The 15,711-nt window shown below is 37.1% G+C and overlaps 1 protein-coding gene and 1 long non-coding RNA gene across 2 annotated transcripts; one reads left to right on the top strand and one right to left on the bottom strand.

Moving 5' to 3' along the window:
• The first annotated feature begins 1,919 nt into the window (after positions 1-1,919).
• Positions 1,920-12,409, top strand: LOC105060819 (SH3 domain-containing protein 2). Its single transcript, XM_010944651.4, has 11 exons — positions 1,920-2,502; positions 4,818-4,934; positions 5,092-5,161; positions 5,608-5,756; positions 6,416-6,517; positions 6,600-6,800; positions 8,058-8,120; positions 8,327-8,560; positions 9,483-9,557; positions 11,468-11,566; positions 11,959-12,409. The coding sequence occupies exons 1-11, from the start codon at positions 2,443-2,445 to the stop codon at positions 11,998-12,000; spliced, it is 1,212 nt and encodes a 403-aa protein (XP_010942953.1). The 5' UTR covers positions 1,920-2,442; the 3' UTR covers positions 12,001-12,409.
• Positions 12,410-14,390: 1,981 nt separating this feature from the next.
• LOC140857036 (uncharacterized) lies at positions 14,391-15,051 on the bottom strand. The gene is made up of 2 exons (XR_012140509.1): positions 14,854-15,051; positions 14,391-14,760 (listed from the first exon to the last, which is right to left on the bottom strand). It is a non-coding gene; the product is annotated as an uncharacterized lncRNA (long non-coding RNA).
• Between the last annotated feature and the right edge of the window lie 660 nt (positions 15,052-15,711).

A 15,711-nucleotide genomic window follows, 5' to 3' on the forward strand; every position in this document is an offset into this window, starting at 1 on the left:
TATATATCAATGTCAACTTCCCGAGTCTCCATTGTTAAGAAATCAGTTATCTGATTAATCTCCCAAAATACATGGTTGATGCATAGAACATGAAAGAGAGGCTTCCAAGATAATAGTTCTTACAGTAAAGGAAGTAATAAAAAAGTATTCCCAGAATTTTTTGTTAGCCACTTTCTTTGTATTTGGTTAGGATCATGAGAGGGTGGATAGATAAAATTGGAAGGATAGATGCTCTTCATCCACTACTTGATTCAAAAAATTATAGGAAAGATAGACAAAAAAAGGAAGAGTTGTCCATCCACCCTGGGCTATCAATATGCATCCTCCCAAATTGGGAGGATCCAAGGAATAATAGATGCATTGATGGATGGATTTTTATATTAATAAAATTATCCCTCATTAATTTTTTTATAAAAATATAATATTTTTTATTTATATTATTTATATATACTATTAAATTTTATTACTAATTATTTTAATTTTAATACATAATTTTGATAATTATAATTAAATAATTAGAATTATATTCTATTTCTCTATCTTTATTTACTACTTTTTGGTTAACTATTTGTATAATATTATTTAACTATTTAAATTAAATTATAAATTAATTGATTATTTATATAATTAATATATGTACTTACTTCATTAATAATTGATTTATAAAATTATTTATTAAATTAAATTAAATATTTATATAATTTAAATATAATTATAGATTATAATGATTATAAGTTTATATATTATTTACTTCTTTAATATAAATAAGTGTTATAAAATAAAAATAATAATATTTTTATCAAATGATAGTTTAGCAATAATACTATATAAATATTATCTATCCTCCCTTTTATTCTTGCTATACCAAATAGAGAAGGAAATAATTTCCATCCATCTATCCTTTTATATGAAAATCCATTCATCTTCTGTCTTATCATCCATCTTTCGTATCAAATAGAGGGTTGGTGATAGTGGATGAACCCTCTTACATCCACAAATTCAGAGCATTAATATCAAAGTAGCTATCTTAATTCCTATCTAAGCATTCAGGGTGGTAACATTTTACCTCCAACTCGCAGATTAGTTCCTTGATGATCTCTAATAATGAAGGCAACAACTATATTAGTAGAATTCACAGAGGCTTCAAAGTTTGACTTAAGAACGCCCAGGGGTGGAGGAAGTTAATAAGTTTGGATTAGTTAATAATTTGATAACAAAGATCAATAGCTCCCTAGTTCCGAGCTGCATAGCTGTTGCCTCATAAGATATAGTATGTGTACATATGGTACTCCTAGTTAATTATACGGGAATAATAAATTTTTACCGAGCTAATCGCTCATTCCGAATCTTTCAGATTAGCCATGACGCTTCGAGTTATTTCAATCCCTTCTCCATGTGGGAATTAGAAAGCGAGGACACTGTGAAGAGCATTTCACAAACGGACAAGCAGAAACATTTTAACATGGATGGGGAGAAGGGCCGTGCCAAAAGTTGATAACAAATTGAAGTGCAACACCGTCATCAAATCCCTTGCACCCAGAAGGTACCATGCCCCCACGTCCCTTAGCTGACGCCATACAGCGGGTTCCGGGTTGCGCGGCGTAATTGGCCCTTTGGGGTCTGGGCGGTGAGAGGCTGGCGAACCCACCATTTTCCCTCCCCGGAATTCCCCGGCGCTTTCACTCGCGCCTCCTTTTTCCCCTCGTTCTTTCCCTCCGTTCCGTTTGGCCTCCTCCCACTTTATAAACTATTTTCTCTCTCTAAGCTCTTACCCTCTCGTTTATTTAAAAAAAAAAAAAAAAAAAAAACTCCTCTCGCTTTCTAAACTCTTTATAGCTTCGTTCTCTCTCTAATTCTGCTTTATTCGTCTCTTTCCTCTTTCTGTAAATTCTGCTCGCGCCGTCTCTCACTCTCGTCATGCTGTCTCTCTAAGCTCCTCTCTCTCTCTCTAAACCCTTCTCCCTCCAGTCTCTTCCGCATTCCACGTCGCCATCCACCTGGCTCCCCACTCCATCCGTAATTATCTCCGCACGGCGTCATCGCGTGCTCGCGACGCACCCACCCGTGGGACCGCCAACTCGCTCATCCCCTGTGGCCTAACGCCCATTGGTCTTCTGCGGGGGCCACGTGGTCCCCACAGCTCCAGCCAATCACATATCGAGACAGCATGGTATTTTCCGCGCAGAATCCGCTCCGGTTGTTCCCGTTCCACCTTCTTACAGTACTTACTCCTCGACAGTTTCTCGCTCCACGACCCGCCCCCTTCTCTCTCTCGGCCTTCTCTTCTTCTCTTCCAAGTCTCTTCGAGCGATATAAGAGAGAGAGATATCAAGTGTTTCTTCTGATTGTACTCTGGATTCTGTTTTTTTTTTTTTTTTTTGGTTCCAGTACTCTGGATTCTGTTGCTTAGGATCATGATCTGAAAGAGTAGGGGATGGTCTGATGGAGGCCATACGGAAGCAGGCCAGCAGGTTCAGAGAGCAAGTGGCCAAGCAGCAACAGGTACTTGTGCTCTGATCTCTGCTTCAACTTTCTATTTTGAGTCGTCCTTCGTGGCCTGTTGGGATTCTGTTCTTTAGTTCTAGCTTTTGATTTGGATCTTTCGGGGATTGTCTACCGTTTAGATGGATTGGATGCCTTGATTCTAGACCAGTTTGTCAGTGAACCGATGTAACGGATTGAATAAAAGAATCTAGACATGAGTTTAGTGCGCTTTCTTGAATTTCTTGAGTACAAAAAAGAAGGCTTTCCCAAATTCATTTTGGTTCCAATTTCAGGTTGGAATGGCCGTCGAGTGACCAAAACACCACCTTCTCCGCTTAATTTTTATCCTTTATATGTCATGTTTCTTCTCTAAATATATATGCTGTCGGCATGTATTGCATGAATGAGTAACTGGTGCTTTTATTAGGCTTTAGTTACCATTTTATTGATACCGGGAATTTTTGGTAGGTCTGTCCATTCTGGGGATGGACATTTTTCTCTTGTTGCGATCTTGGTGTTGGTTCCTGGATGCCTCGGTACATTAGGAAATCGAGGAGGCATTTTTCAAGTCATTTCGGATTAAGGTTAGCTCTTTTATCAAGGAAGTATTCTGCTGAGCTCCTAGCTAGTCACTAATATTCCAGCAATACGGGGACTTTTTGGCAATAGGAAGATGGTCCATTGCCTGGGTCCTTCAAGACACAATTTAAAGCCCATAGGATGCTGAGCATACCGTATGAGCAACCGGTACTATGGTTTACCTGAAGCTTCGAATTCACATTTGGGGGATTGCCCACCATTAGATGGATTAATGCATTGTCTTTTAGGTCAGTTATCAATAGAACAAATGGACAAGTTCAGCAGACAATTTACAGTCCTTCTGGAGACAGTGGCTTATCGCTTTTGTTGAAATTGGTGCATGTCCTGGGATGTCTTGAGTGCAGGACTTATCTTGATTTGTTCTATCTGGAAAGAATTCAGGAAGCTTCTATATTGTTAGGTGTCCATTATTAATTTGGGATTTTGATGTTTCTATCCGGCATTTACATAGTTTTAGGACTTTCTGAAACCCATTCAGGTATCAAACTAAGGTTGTTACGACCACAGAGCAGAGACAGTGCCTCCTTTCTGGTTGAATGGATAAGCCAGACTTCTAGCTTACCTCTTGAATTATAGCAGTGCGGGGGCTTATGGCAAAAAACAGCTCATTCATTGCAGGTGAAGCTCATCAGATAGTCAGCAAGTTTCCTTTCATTTCGGGCTATCTAAAATGCCCAAGTTTCATTTTCTTAAAACAATATCTTGCACACGTTGTGCACCATTCATTGTACATCTTTTTTATTGCACGAGATATCAGGGTACATTGCAATACAAGACTCTCTTTTCCTCCGATGGTAGGCAGAAATCAGAAAGCCACCCTCTGCCCAATTCCCCCCTTTTCTCCTCTCCACCCTTTTCAGTCATATGACCTGTGAAATGACACACTGAATTTGCAGTAAATAATTTTGAAGGGAGAATTTTTTCCTTGTAGGATAAGTACACCTTTTCTGTCTTTCCCCTCCTAAGAAACGACAAGATGTGTGAAGATGGTATTAAGTTTTTACATGACGTGACCTACATGTTAAGCGGTGGCTTCTCAATCAATAGGCCAGGCTTGGAATAACATGTTTAGGTCTGAGTGTGGGGTCGACTCAATGTTACTTTGGTATAATTCTGAACCTGGTATCAGAAATTGCCATTAACAAATGCCCCCAAAAATCAATTTCTTAGAACGAAAAACAATGTTACCAGATTTTGTATTGCTTGATGAATGGAAAGTTGGAGTTGTTTTTTTTTTTCTTCTTCTTCTTGTGAAAAAAACTTGTTTTAGCAATAAAAATACAAACAGTCATCATAATCCCATCCTTGCTTATAATATAAGATACCTGTTAAGCACTATTTATGTGGATATCTAGCAATCAGCATTGTTGAGTGCATTAATGTATGTCTGTATTTACATGTGTGCATGTGCATATGTGGATGCAGCATGTAGGATATGTTCGTGTGCATGCATGAGTCCTTATGCATGGGCCTGTGTTTGCTATTTGTGTGCACGGACATCATTTAGAATTTTAAATTGCCAGTGCAGACAAATTTTTGTTACAAGGTCTCATTTTGTTAGATGAAGAGAAATTAATATATCTCAGATAAATGCACTAAAGGTTCAATATTGTTCATTTATCAGGTAACACTGTGTTGCTAAAAGAGGAAATATGTGTTCTTGTCATATTTTCAGTAATATATCATTGTTAGTTTTTAATGTTACGCACTCTCAAAAGTCTCTATATTGGCAGGCATTTCTTCTGCAATTTAGTCGGCGTTTTGGCCATGATTCTGGTCTGGTCGATGAAGCTGAACTTGAATGCCACGAAAAGCTTCAGATGCTCTATGGTTCTACAAAAGCGGCAAAGGTATTGCATGAAACATAGTCAGGACTTCCAATTATTATGCTTTTCCTCTTTTTCGTTTTTCCTTTTGTTCTTGCTAATGATGTTACAAAAAATGCCATTTTAGTTGATATTGATCCGACACTGCTGACATTGCTTCCAAAATGATTCATGTCTATAGCATCTTCAGCGGGATATTGTACGGGGTGTTGAAGCTTTTATCTCCATTAGTTTAAAGCAGATGGAAATAGGTAATTTTGGTTCCATTTAGCATCACTTCCAGTTTTGAGCTTTCATGAAAACCAAAAGCAGATTATTTTATTTCTTTCTTTGTTTGAAAACCGAATTCCAAAACTTGTTTGGCAGTCACTTGGTTTGTGGTGGTGGTGGCATCCGGTGGCCGCTAGCAGCTGGTGGGTGCCATTGGATGGCAGCGGCGGGGTTGATGGCTATGATTGATTTTCATTTTTTATAGGACAAAGTGAATGCTAGTCTTGGGAGCATTCACTTTTCTCAGAAATCAAAAAGTGAAAGGGTAACCAAATGAGTGTTTTGCCTCACTTTCCATGTTTTCAGAAACAAAAATCAAAAACTGAAAACCGGCAGTGATGCCAAATAGAGCCTTTGTTTTCCATCTCTAATTAACTGTTCTTGTTTTTCTCATATTTTATTTCTGAACTTGATGTTTACTTTGCAGTAAAAAAACTAGCTGAAGATTGTCGCAAATATGGAACTGAGTATCAAAATCCCAGTTTTGTTCTTGCAACGGCTTCTCTTGACTTTGGTACTGCTCACAGTTTGATGGAAAAAGAGAGGGAGAATCTTATCAAAATTCTTGGAGATCAGGTTATTGTATATCTCATCTTTCTTTGCAGTATATTTTCTTTGTATTAAATTGTTTTAACAACTTCATATGACTGTACCTCAGATATTCCAGTATGTGCAATAGAGATGTCACACTTTCAATCTAGCTTCTTTGCCATCTACATTGTTATTTGCAACTACTTCAGTTATACAATGTTGCCACCTAGGACTTTGTAACAATATCAAAGACATTAACTTTTTCTTGAATTAAATATGTAACAACTATCTTCTTGATATCTTATAAAAGATTAAATTATCTTGTATCTGACTAAGTAGGACCTGCTTTATGTGTGTGTTTTTGTTTTTTGTCTTTTGTTTTGTTTTGTTTTTGATCATATGTAATTTCATAAGGTTGAGGCAAGCCTTGGCACAACAGTAAGTTTGCTATCATGGATTAGAAACAGGGAAGCCTCTCTAAATGCAGAAGTAAGGCTGCCTACATCTAACCCTCTCCAGACCACACTGTGGTTGGATGCTTGTGCAGTGGGACATCCTTTTATGCAATTTCATAGGATTCCAAAATATTGTCAGTGATAAGAATATGTGGATTTTACTTTTGTCATCTTTTTATATAAATCACCTCATGTCACCTCCATTTGTTTCTGTTTCTTTCTTTTAAGCCTTTTCTTGTTATTATACAGGTCTGTGAGCCATTACGGTCAATGATAGTGGGAGCTCCTTTGGAGGATGCTCGCCTCTTGACTTATCATTATGAACGGATCAGACAAGATGTGGAAGCTCAGGTGAGATCATCTTTATATATGGTTAATTGGAGGTAGGAGACATGTAAATTGTAAATAAATTAATGAGGAAAGCATTAATTAGACAGCTGAAGTTGTAAGACGCCAATTGAAGTCCAAGGAAGTTGGTGCTAGTGCAGAAAGTACGGTAAAACTTCAACATGCAGAAGCAAAATTATCAGAACTGGAAGCTACTTTATCAGCACTAGGGAGAGAAGCAACTGCTGCTATGATGGCTGTTGAGGCTCAACAGCAACAGATAACTTTCCAACGACTACTTGCAAAGGTACTTCCTATTTTCTTGTTCACGCTTTCCTAAATTATGCAACTACCTCATGCTTATGACCTATCATAATGTGCAATCTTTTCTTCTTTCTCATTCTTGTTTCTTTCTTTTTTCCAAAAAAAAAATAGGTGTTGACTTCCCCTACAGTCTCTACTGTTGCAAATTCCTTTTTCTAATTAAGTTGATAAATCCAATTGCTAATTTTTGGTCCTTCCTAAATCTTTCTTTGCAATTTCAGAGGTCCTTAAATTAAGACAGCAGAAATATCTATTCAAATCTGTGGACAAATATTGCAACTTGATACCCAACGTCAGTATTTGCATTTTTAATTCATGTTAAGCGGTTGCATGTTTCAGTTAAACTTCTCATTCAAAATTCTTTACATGAAGAACATTTTAGGAAGATTTTGATATGTTTGGCCTGTATACAGATGAAAATTGGGTCTTTCTACGGAGGATGCTTGATCAAACTTGAGCATCAACTTTATTGAACACAATGAGATGTGATATAAAAAATTTTGATCAGACTATGTTGCCATTTGCCAATGTGGCCATACACATAATAAGAAATACTGAAACACATTGGTGATCAGATAATTTGAGGAGATAGACATTAGTTCAGCTTTATGATATCACAGCATCTTTATTCATGTGGTATGATGTATCTGATAAACGTCGAATTATAATACTCACTAACTGCATGCCTGATGTGTGCTTAAAATGGAGCATCCTTGTTACAACTTGCTATAAAATTTGGCCTAGCAAAGTTCTTAAGTCTATCCTGGAGGGACAGTATGGTTAATGTCCTTGGAGTATTTGACAGCAAGGTGTTAAGTGATTCTGTTGGTGGATGTGGCAGCCACTGGTAAGCACGACCTGGGCAGTGCCATGCTGGATTAAAAATGGTATGATACCCTATTCTTGTTTATGTAAGAGTTTAAAAAGAATTAACAGTTATCATGCCAACCCATGCTGGCTGCTGTTATTGGCCAGCACAGTACATGCAGGCTCTTGAACCCTTTTTTGATACAGTTCTGCCAACTGCGGAAGTTTAACCAAGAAGATGAATATCTAGGAGAATCACAAAATGGTGAAATAGATAGTTTAAGTTGGAGCATCTTCTAAAATTGATGTTTTCTGATCCAGTCAAAATATAAATAGTTTTTGCAGCAGTAATATATAGTCCCAGACACTAATATGTGCTCGAAGTTGTTTACTTTAAAAGGTCGACAGATAAATAATTGCTGCTCGCTTGCAGGTTGATGCGGAGAGAGCTTACCATCAAAGTGTTGCCAGTATTCTAGACAATCTCCATGATGAGGTATCTACTACTCTAGTCCCTGCCACGAGGAAATAAATGAAATATGTATATCATTCTATACATTTATCCTAGCAGTTAACTGACTCAAGTTGCATGTTACTAGATCATGGAAAGAGTACCTTGTTATTTAGTAATGTAGTTAGACCTTGTAATATCATGGATGCACCTATCATGGAAACTCTGTTAATGTATTCATGTTATCACAGATGGTTCAAGCAAAGCAGCATAATGAGTCCATGTTACAGTCAACAACAATCAAGACTAATCAGCCTTCTCAAACTGTAAATGAAGATCCGAAGACCAGTCAGTGTGCTGATCTCTTGCCTTTAACAGAAATTGAGATTAACATGCATTCTCAAACTACAAATGAAGATCCCAAGTCAAGTCGATCTGCTGATATCCCAGAAAATAGCCTGACTACTACATATTTTGTTGCAGAAGTATGGCCTTGCACAAGTCATAGATTATTGTTTTTGAGACTTACCATGTCTTGTTTTCTTTTTACTTAGTTAAGCTGAGGCACATAAAGCGTTGACTTAAAATCTTGATATTGCACTATAGCATTTATCATGGTTGTATTTTGCTGAATTGAATTTTAGCTTAACTGCAGACAGAGTAATGATCCTTTGGCATCTTAATAAACATGCCAGCATTTTTATCATTTACAAAAATTAAATTCTGCTTGTATTCATTTTGTTCAGGTAAAGATTGTTATCTTATGATGTTTTAAAGTAGAATGAATCAATCTTAACTGTTTTTCCTGTTTCTTGACTTGATATAGTAATGATGATAAATTTGGCAACATTTTGCACTAATCCTGGTGGGAGAGATACGCAACATCAAATCTCAAGGATGCTTCAAGTTTGCCGATGTTTAATAAGCCTTTATAATGATTTATGTTTCTATCCTCCTAAGTCCGGGTAAGAGATAGTGTTTTTTTAACAATAAAAGAAAAAGGATGCTGATCAGAGGGATTCTAGAAGTTTTCCAATGGGAGGCCTTTCCTACTTCAAAATCTCCATGTCCCCACACCCAGCTCACCTTCCTGTAACCACCTCTCTCTCTACTCTTCAGGCTGCACCCCTTTCTTTCTGTGCATCAGATAGTCCTTGCCGGTATAAACACTAACATTACTGAGCTGGTTGTGCTGAGATATGTAGAATGTGTTGGTTGTGCTGAGATATGTAAGATCAAAGACAAGATTGCAGTGAACGTCTTGCTTTTCAATCTCTTTATAATCCTTAGATTTCACTCTATTCGGATCACAATGTCATGATTCATGAAAATATTTATTGATTTTGTTAATAGATTTGTTTTAGTTATTTATCTCAGCTTCTATTCTTAAGATTGTTCTTCATGCAGGTTATTCACCCATTTGATGCTCAAGCAAATGGGGAGCTAAATCTCTCGGTTGGTGATTATGTTGTGGTCCGCCAGGTACATCTTGAACAAATGAAATTATATTAGTGCCATATGTGCAAATTGCACATTTTCACCAGGTCACTGTTTAGATTTATTTAGCTGTCAACATGCTCTGATTTTCTTTCTTTTTTTTTTTTGCTGCATTGCATAAATTTGTTTCTGTTATAGCAGATGTTGCAAAATAGTTATAAAAGATTGTTCTGAAAAAATTACACATTGGTTGTGAAGTTGCAACAACAAAGTTTTGCTCTAAGAAAAGAACTACTAGGACTGGTATGATTTTGGTTTTTGTTGAGCATACCATCACACAACAGACTGTGTCCCAGATATACATTCCTACTTTCTCGTATGGAGGCTGTTCTGATCCTAAATGTTTTGAAACTTTGATGGATGATACCATGATTCATAAAGCTGACCCTGAATAAATGGGTTAAATGTGGTTAACTAGGTTAAGAGATGCCCCGCCTTCAAATGTACATGGCAAGACAATGTTTCAAAGAATTTATCACTTTGAGATTTTAGTTATGACCTTTTATTCTCACCTTCTGTTTCACTAACTCATCAAAGGAAAATGCTTATTTTTAGTAAGTTTCATTGTTTGGCATCAATGCTTGCATTGCCTGGATGAGTATCATCCTTCATCCCTGTCATCACTTATTGTGAGAATGTTCTCTCCTTTATAACATCTCAACAAATTCAAACCACTCATATTTCATATACACTTGGTTTTATGGATCAAACTATGATCTTCAGAGGTTGGATAGTCTTTCTTTCTTTCTGTTTTTTTTTTAATTATTTAATGAGCTTCAAGTATGGAGATTACAAAAAAATTGAGTTTTGCATGTACAAGTGTAGTAATGAGGGAAAAAAATTGATATGCTGAAGCTAAAAAAATGGCTGTCAGGAAAGCTGAGATGCTGGTTTTTTCTGAAAGGAAACCTACCTTATCATGTATGCAGATAAACTCATGCAACAAAGAATCATCCAAGATACTCCTACCGTTGAAAGAGGTCCCGGATCAAGGCAGAAAAAAATGATGCTTTTAATAGGAAAGCAAGTTTATATGTGACTTGCAACATATAAGCTAAGAACAAAATTGATATCACATCTTTTCATACTTATTATTTGTTATCCACAATCTCGTCTTGGTCATAATTTCTACTAGTTTCTGAGAAGGCTTTGTTAGATTTTTCATATCCTTGTACCATTTTCCATTTCCATCAGCTATTAAAGAGCGATTTTTACCATGGCAGTAATGGCAAACTTTCTGTGCATGCTTTTTTTAAATCTTTTGATAAGAACATAGTTACATTCACCACCATTTCACAAAGCTAATGAAATGATACAATTAAAGATGGCTGCGGGAAAGATGGAAAGCATGAAAGAGGGGGTTAAGGAAGAAGAGAACCAAAAAAGAAACAAGAGGAAAGGGAGAAGAAGAGGGGAGCATTGCACCAGAAAGCAAACTGAACAGAAGAGCCCCAAGGAGGAACAAAAAGGCTTCTATGCACTCATTAAATCCCTTGTTTTACTACTACAAATAACCATCTGAGTGGCTATTTTTGCTGAACATTGTCGTGCATCCACTTGTGACATCACAACTTGTGCATAAACTATCACACACAATGACATCAACATGTTACCACACTGCTTTGTTAGATATTTCTTGAAAAGTGGCTGAAAATTTATTTGCACCAAATACAATGATAGCTTTTTTTCTTGTGAAGCTTATAGGGTGTGCAAGTGATGCTTGGATATTTACTTTCCTTTTAATCTTTTTTCAGATTTTATTTTGCTTTTGTTTTATATTGTGGTTCCTTGCAAAACTACTACATAAACTAACATTTGGAAAAATATAGACCAGGTCATTCATTCCCTAAAGTAGGCATTGGAAATTTTTATCTTTGATTTCTGTTGATCTACAGGTAGCACCTAATGGATGGTCCGAAGGCGAATGCAAGGGAAGGGCTGGTTGGTTCCCCTCTGCTTATATAGAGCAGCGGGAAAAAGCCCCAGCGAGCAAGGTGATAGAACCGTCCATGTCGCCATGATCTTTGCTCGGCTTAATGAGATTCTTATATGGGTGTTTCATAATTATTCTCATCCCCAGTTTTTTCCAATCCTTTATACTTAATTTTCAGCACCAAAATACCTTATCTTCAAGCCTACATCTTCCACCAACTGTTTCGTATTCGTTCATCTATTGTCTATGTGAGAGGCCTGTATTTGCTTTTTCCTCTCTCTCTTTTTTTTTTCTGCCCGTTTTCCTTGGCAAATGTGAGTTGTATATGCGCTATGTCTGTGTCCATAATCATTGCATAAATTAAGTGATGCTTGGGAAATTGAATAGTTGGGAATTGACAGTCAAATTCTTATGGCAGCCCACTTTCTGGTCTCAGTTTTCGTCTGATTGTAGGAAACTGTCGGCCAAGTGGATTACGAGAGCGGCTCAACCTAACTAGTTTGAAATAGATTAAAAGTACATTGATGTGTGACAGGTTGTTGGATGTGAAGGTACTTTGTTGTCAGACGGCCTCTGCACTCTTCAAGATTCGAGCATGGCCTATAACTCCCCGGGTCGTCGTCCTAACGGCTATACGTTGATTGCCAACGACTTTTCAAACCATCTCATGACTCCTGCAAGACCGAGGAAAAAAAAAAGCGATCAAAAGGAAAAAAAGATAAAGGACGTCTCAAACCCTCAATGGCCGTCTAATTTGGTTGCAGCTATACATTCCAGTTGTGTATTGATTGTTCAACTAAAGTGCTATCATGTGTGTACGTTCTTATTGTCCAGTTTGATTGGGAAAAATCTTATTTTCATTTCGATTCCAAGAATATGAATATCTCAATCCGTTTAGATCTAATCCCTATTCTCCTATAGTATTTAAAGACAATTTTGATTCTAATTCTAATTTCTATAATGAATCTATTGCAAGGAGTTTAGTCCCACATCAATTGTGGCTCTACTCCGTCTTTTGAGGCGACTCAATTGGCCCACAACCTACAATCTGAGGACTGTATGGGCCATTTTGGGTCTCAGGATTTTGTCTTTCAAAAAATGTCTTATGTGAAAAGGATGGATCTCTTCTATATAAACCAGCGTCATCTTTAACTCACAATTAATATGAGAGTAATGATGTCTTTCCTTCTGCATCACAATATACTGTTGTGTGTCAAAAATAATTTTGATTTATATAGTTAAGCTTTACTTTCTCTCTTGAGGCATTTTTGGACCCCAATCCAAGGGATAAAAATGTGAGCTATTGTGTACTAAGCATCTGAGGCCAAAAGCTCTCGAGTAAGCATTTGAGGCAAAGCAGACGATACCTCACGAAGGTAGAAGTTTCCTAAGCCATCCAAGCCAAGAGATTTCTTACCACAATAATGATACTAAAGGAAGGGCCTCCTCCAATAGACAGAGTTCTCCTTGATTAAGGGCTATTGTTGTGGGGGGTTTAGTCTCACATCGATTATGAGTTCAGAATAATTTTACCTTATATGGTTGGACTCTACTCTTCCTCTTGAGGTGCCTTTTGGGCCCTAGCCCAAGGGATAAAATCGTGAACCCTGTGTACTAAGCACCTAAGGCTAAAGACCTCCATGTAAGCACTTGAGACAAAATGGACATTACCTCATATGCTGAGCCATGAGATTTTGACCGTAATAGTGGTGCTAAAAGGAGAGCACTATTTTCCATCGACTATGGGACTCTTTCTGCCCAGGGCGTATTGGAGGGCTATGTTGTGGTGTAGAAGGAATGATATCATTAGTCTTACATTGGTTATAAGATAAATTCATAAGGCTCGAAACGGTCTATACAACTCTCGAACTACAGACCATAGGTTAGAGCGGGCAATACCTCATGTGTTAAGCCATGAGATCTTAACCGCAGCAAGCTTGGATGGCTTGCGGAACTTCCATCGTTCATGAGGTATTATCCATCTTGCCTCAAGTGTTTACACGGAGGCCATTGGCCTTTGGTGCTTAGTACACTGGGGCTCATGATTTTGTCCCTTGGGCTGGGTTCCAAAAGGGGCCTCAAGAAGTAGTGTAGAGCTCAACCATATAGGCCAGAGTTGCACTTGACTCACAATAGATGTAGGACTAAACCTTCATGCAATAAAATCAAGTGCATTAGGAGATATGTCCATTCCGATTCCCATTCCAATAATTTTGATTTTGATTCTAGATGCAAACTAAAAACATCCTAAATTCTTTAAAATAGTTTCAGAGAATCAAACAATGCTCTAATTAGATATATGCTACACATGATGGAAGAACGGTATCAGAACAATGGATCAAAAAATTAAGTTGGGTGGGTGTATTGAGGTTGAGGATCCATTTGGCTAAGAGAAGGCTGTATCCATGCCCAATCCAAGTTGACAATGAATCAGACCACTTAACTCCTGATCCAACCCAATTTCAAATGGTGGTGTGGTTTCCGATTAGTTGATTGTAGTAATATTTAGGACCAGTTCGGGAATGCTGTACATTTTATTTTAGCCAAAAGCAGTTTTTGGTAAAAATTGTATTTTGAGATCAAAAGTTATTTGAGAGCTTGATAGTTTTCTTATAAAAAATATTTTCGACCGTCAAAATCCAAAAGTTATTATGAAGCGGTAAAAGTATTTATTGTATATTTGATTAGCAAACTTAAAAATTACTTTTGAATAATAATCAAAAAAATAAATATTTAAAATAATTCTAAAATTATTTAAATATAAGACAAATTAGGACCATGATGCAAATAAATCTAATAAATATCATATAACACTTTTTTTTGTATATAACTAATGTGAATAAAATAAAACGAGCATATTTCATGAAAAGAAGATTGTACTGATATACTCCAATATCTATTTATACATTAACACATCATGTTCAAATATCCCACATCAACGATATAAAATATAAATAATATCATATCAAGATTCAACATGAATCCATTATGCTCTAAGGTACACAAGCTTATTGGAATTGGTGGTAGAAGTTTGCGTTAGTCTCCACGGATCCACTGCTGCTTGGTATTCAAATGAGGGGAAGATGGGCTTAACATCGGGTCTTGGCCGCTCTTTTTGTGCTCTCGTGTCACTAAATAGCTCGTGGGTGATCAGGTTGATCCCCCTCTGCTTAAGCGGCTCCTTGAGGCTTAAATTCCAGTTCTTAATCTCATCATCAGTCTTCCCTCAGAAATTGTGCTGCAATTTGAGACCACCTGCAATAGAAAACCGGAAAAGTTTGGGGACGTATTTCTGTTATCAAACTGAAAAATGAAGTGCTGAGTGAAAGTCTTTGGATTGATTAGTACCTATTGCTATGTGAACCTTCCTCTGTTAGAGTCTGGCCTCAATTAATTTATCCAATCGACTCTTCCCACATCTTTCCAATCTAGAAAGAAGTAAAAGAGATCACATTTGTTTGTTGGATAACTTAGAAGAGAAAGCAGAGAAATTTCAATGGGGAGAGAGCTTCAACGGCCAATGAAATCAAGAGACGTAGCATAGGCCTTTTCTTTGTTTCGGCTTGGTGCAGCACAGGTACCGTCCCATTCTCTAATCGAAAGGCCAGCTTTGTTATTTTTTAATGATTCCAGCCAATGAAATCAAGTGATGTGGCATAGGCCGTTTCTTTGTTTTGGCTTGGTGCAGCACAGATGCTGTCCCATTCTCTAATCGGAAGGCCATCGTTGTTGTTTTTTAATGATTCTAGATTCGGGGAGGCTGAGGCAATCTGAATTTTAGGAAGGAATATTTGCAATTATAGTGGAAATTTCTATTGATTAAACTGATATTATATTTAACTCTCATGTAGAAGATGGAGGGGATGAGTGGAGGAATGGGGAAAAGGCGTTATTGCAAACAACAGCAAGAGAGAGGTGGCCAACAGCAACGGGCTGGGCCTCGCCCGGCCCGTTTAATAAAAACACCCAACCAAGGCCAGGCCAAGGCCCAAATTTATACGGGCTGGGCCTGGGTCATGCTGACCCATCAGATCCATTTTCATTTTTTATTTAATATTAAATTTTTTAAAAAAATAAGATTTTTAACTTTTAGGGTTAATATTTAACTTTTTAGCCTTTGGATTTGAAAAAAAATTAAAAAAAAAGATTTATTATTGAAATATACACATACAAAAGATTATGAAAAAATATCTCAAAATTTTTATT

The sequence above is a fragment of the Elaeis guineensis genome, chromosome 4 (assembly GCF_000442705.2).
Source record: "Elaeis guineensis isolate ETL-2024a chromosome 4, EG11, whole genome shotgun sequence".
Classification (NCBI taxonomy): domain Eukaryota; kingdom Viridiplantae; phylum Streptophyta; class Magnoliopsida; order Arecales; family Arecaceae; genus Elaeis; species Elaeis guineensis.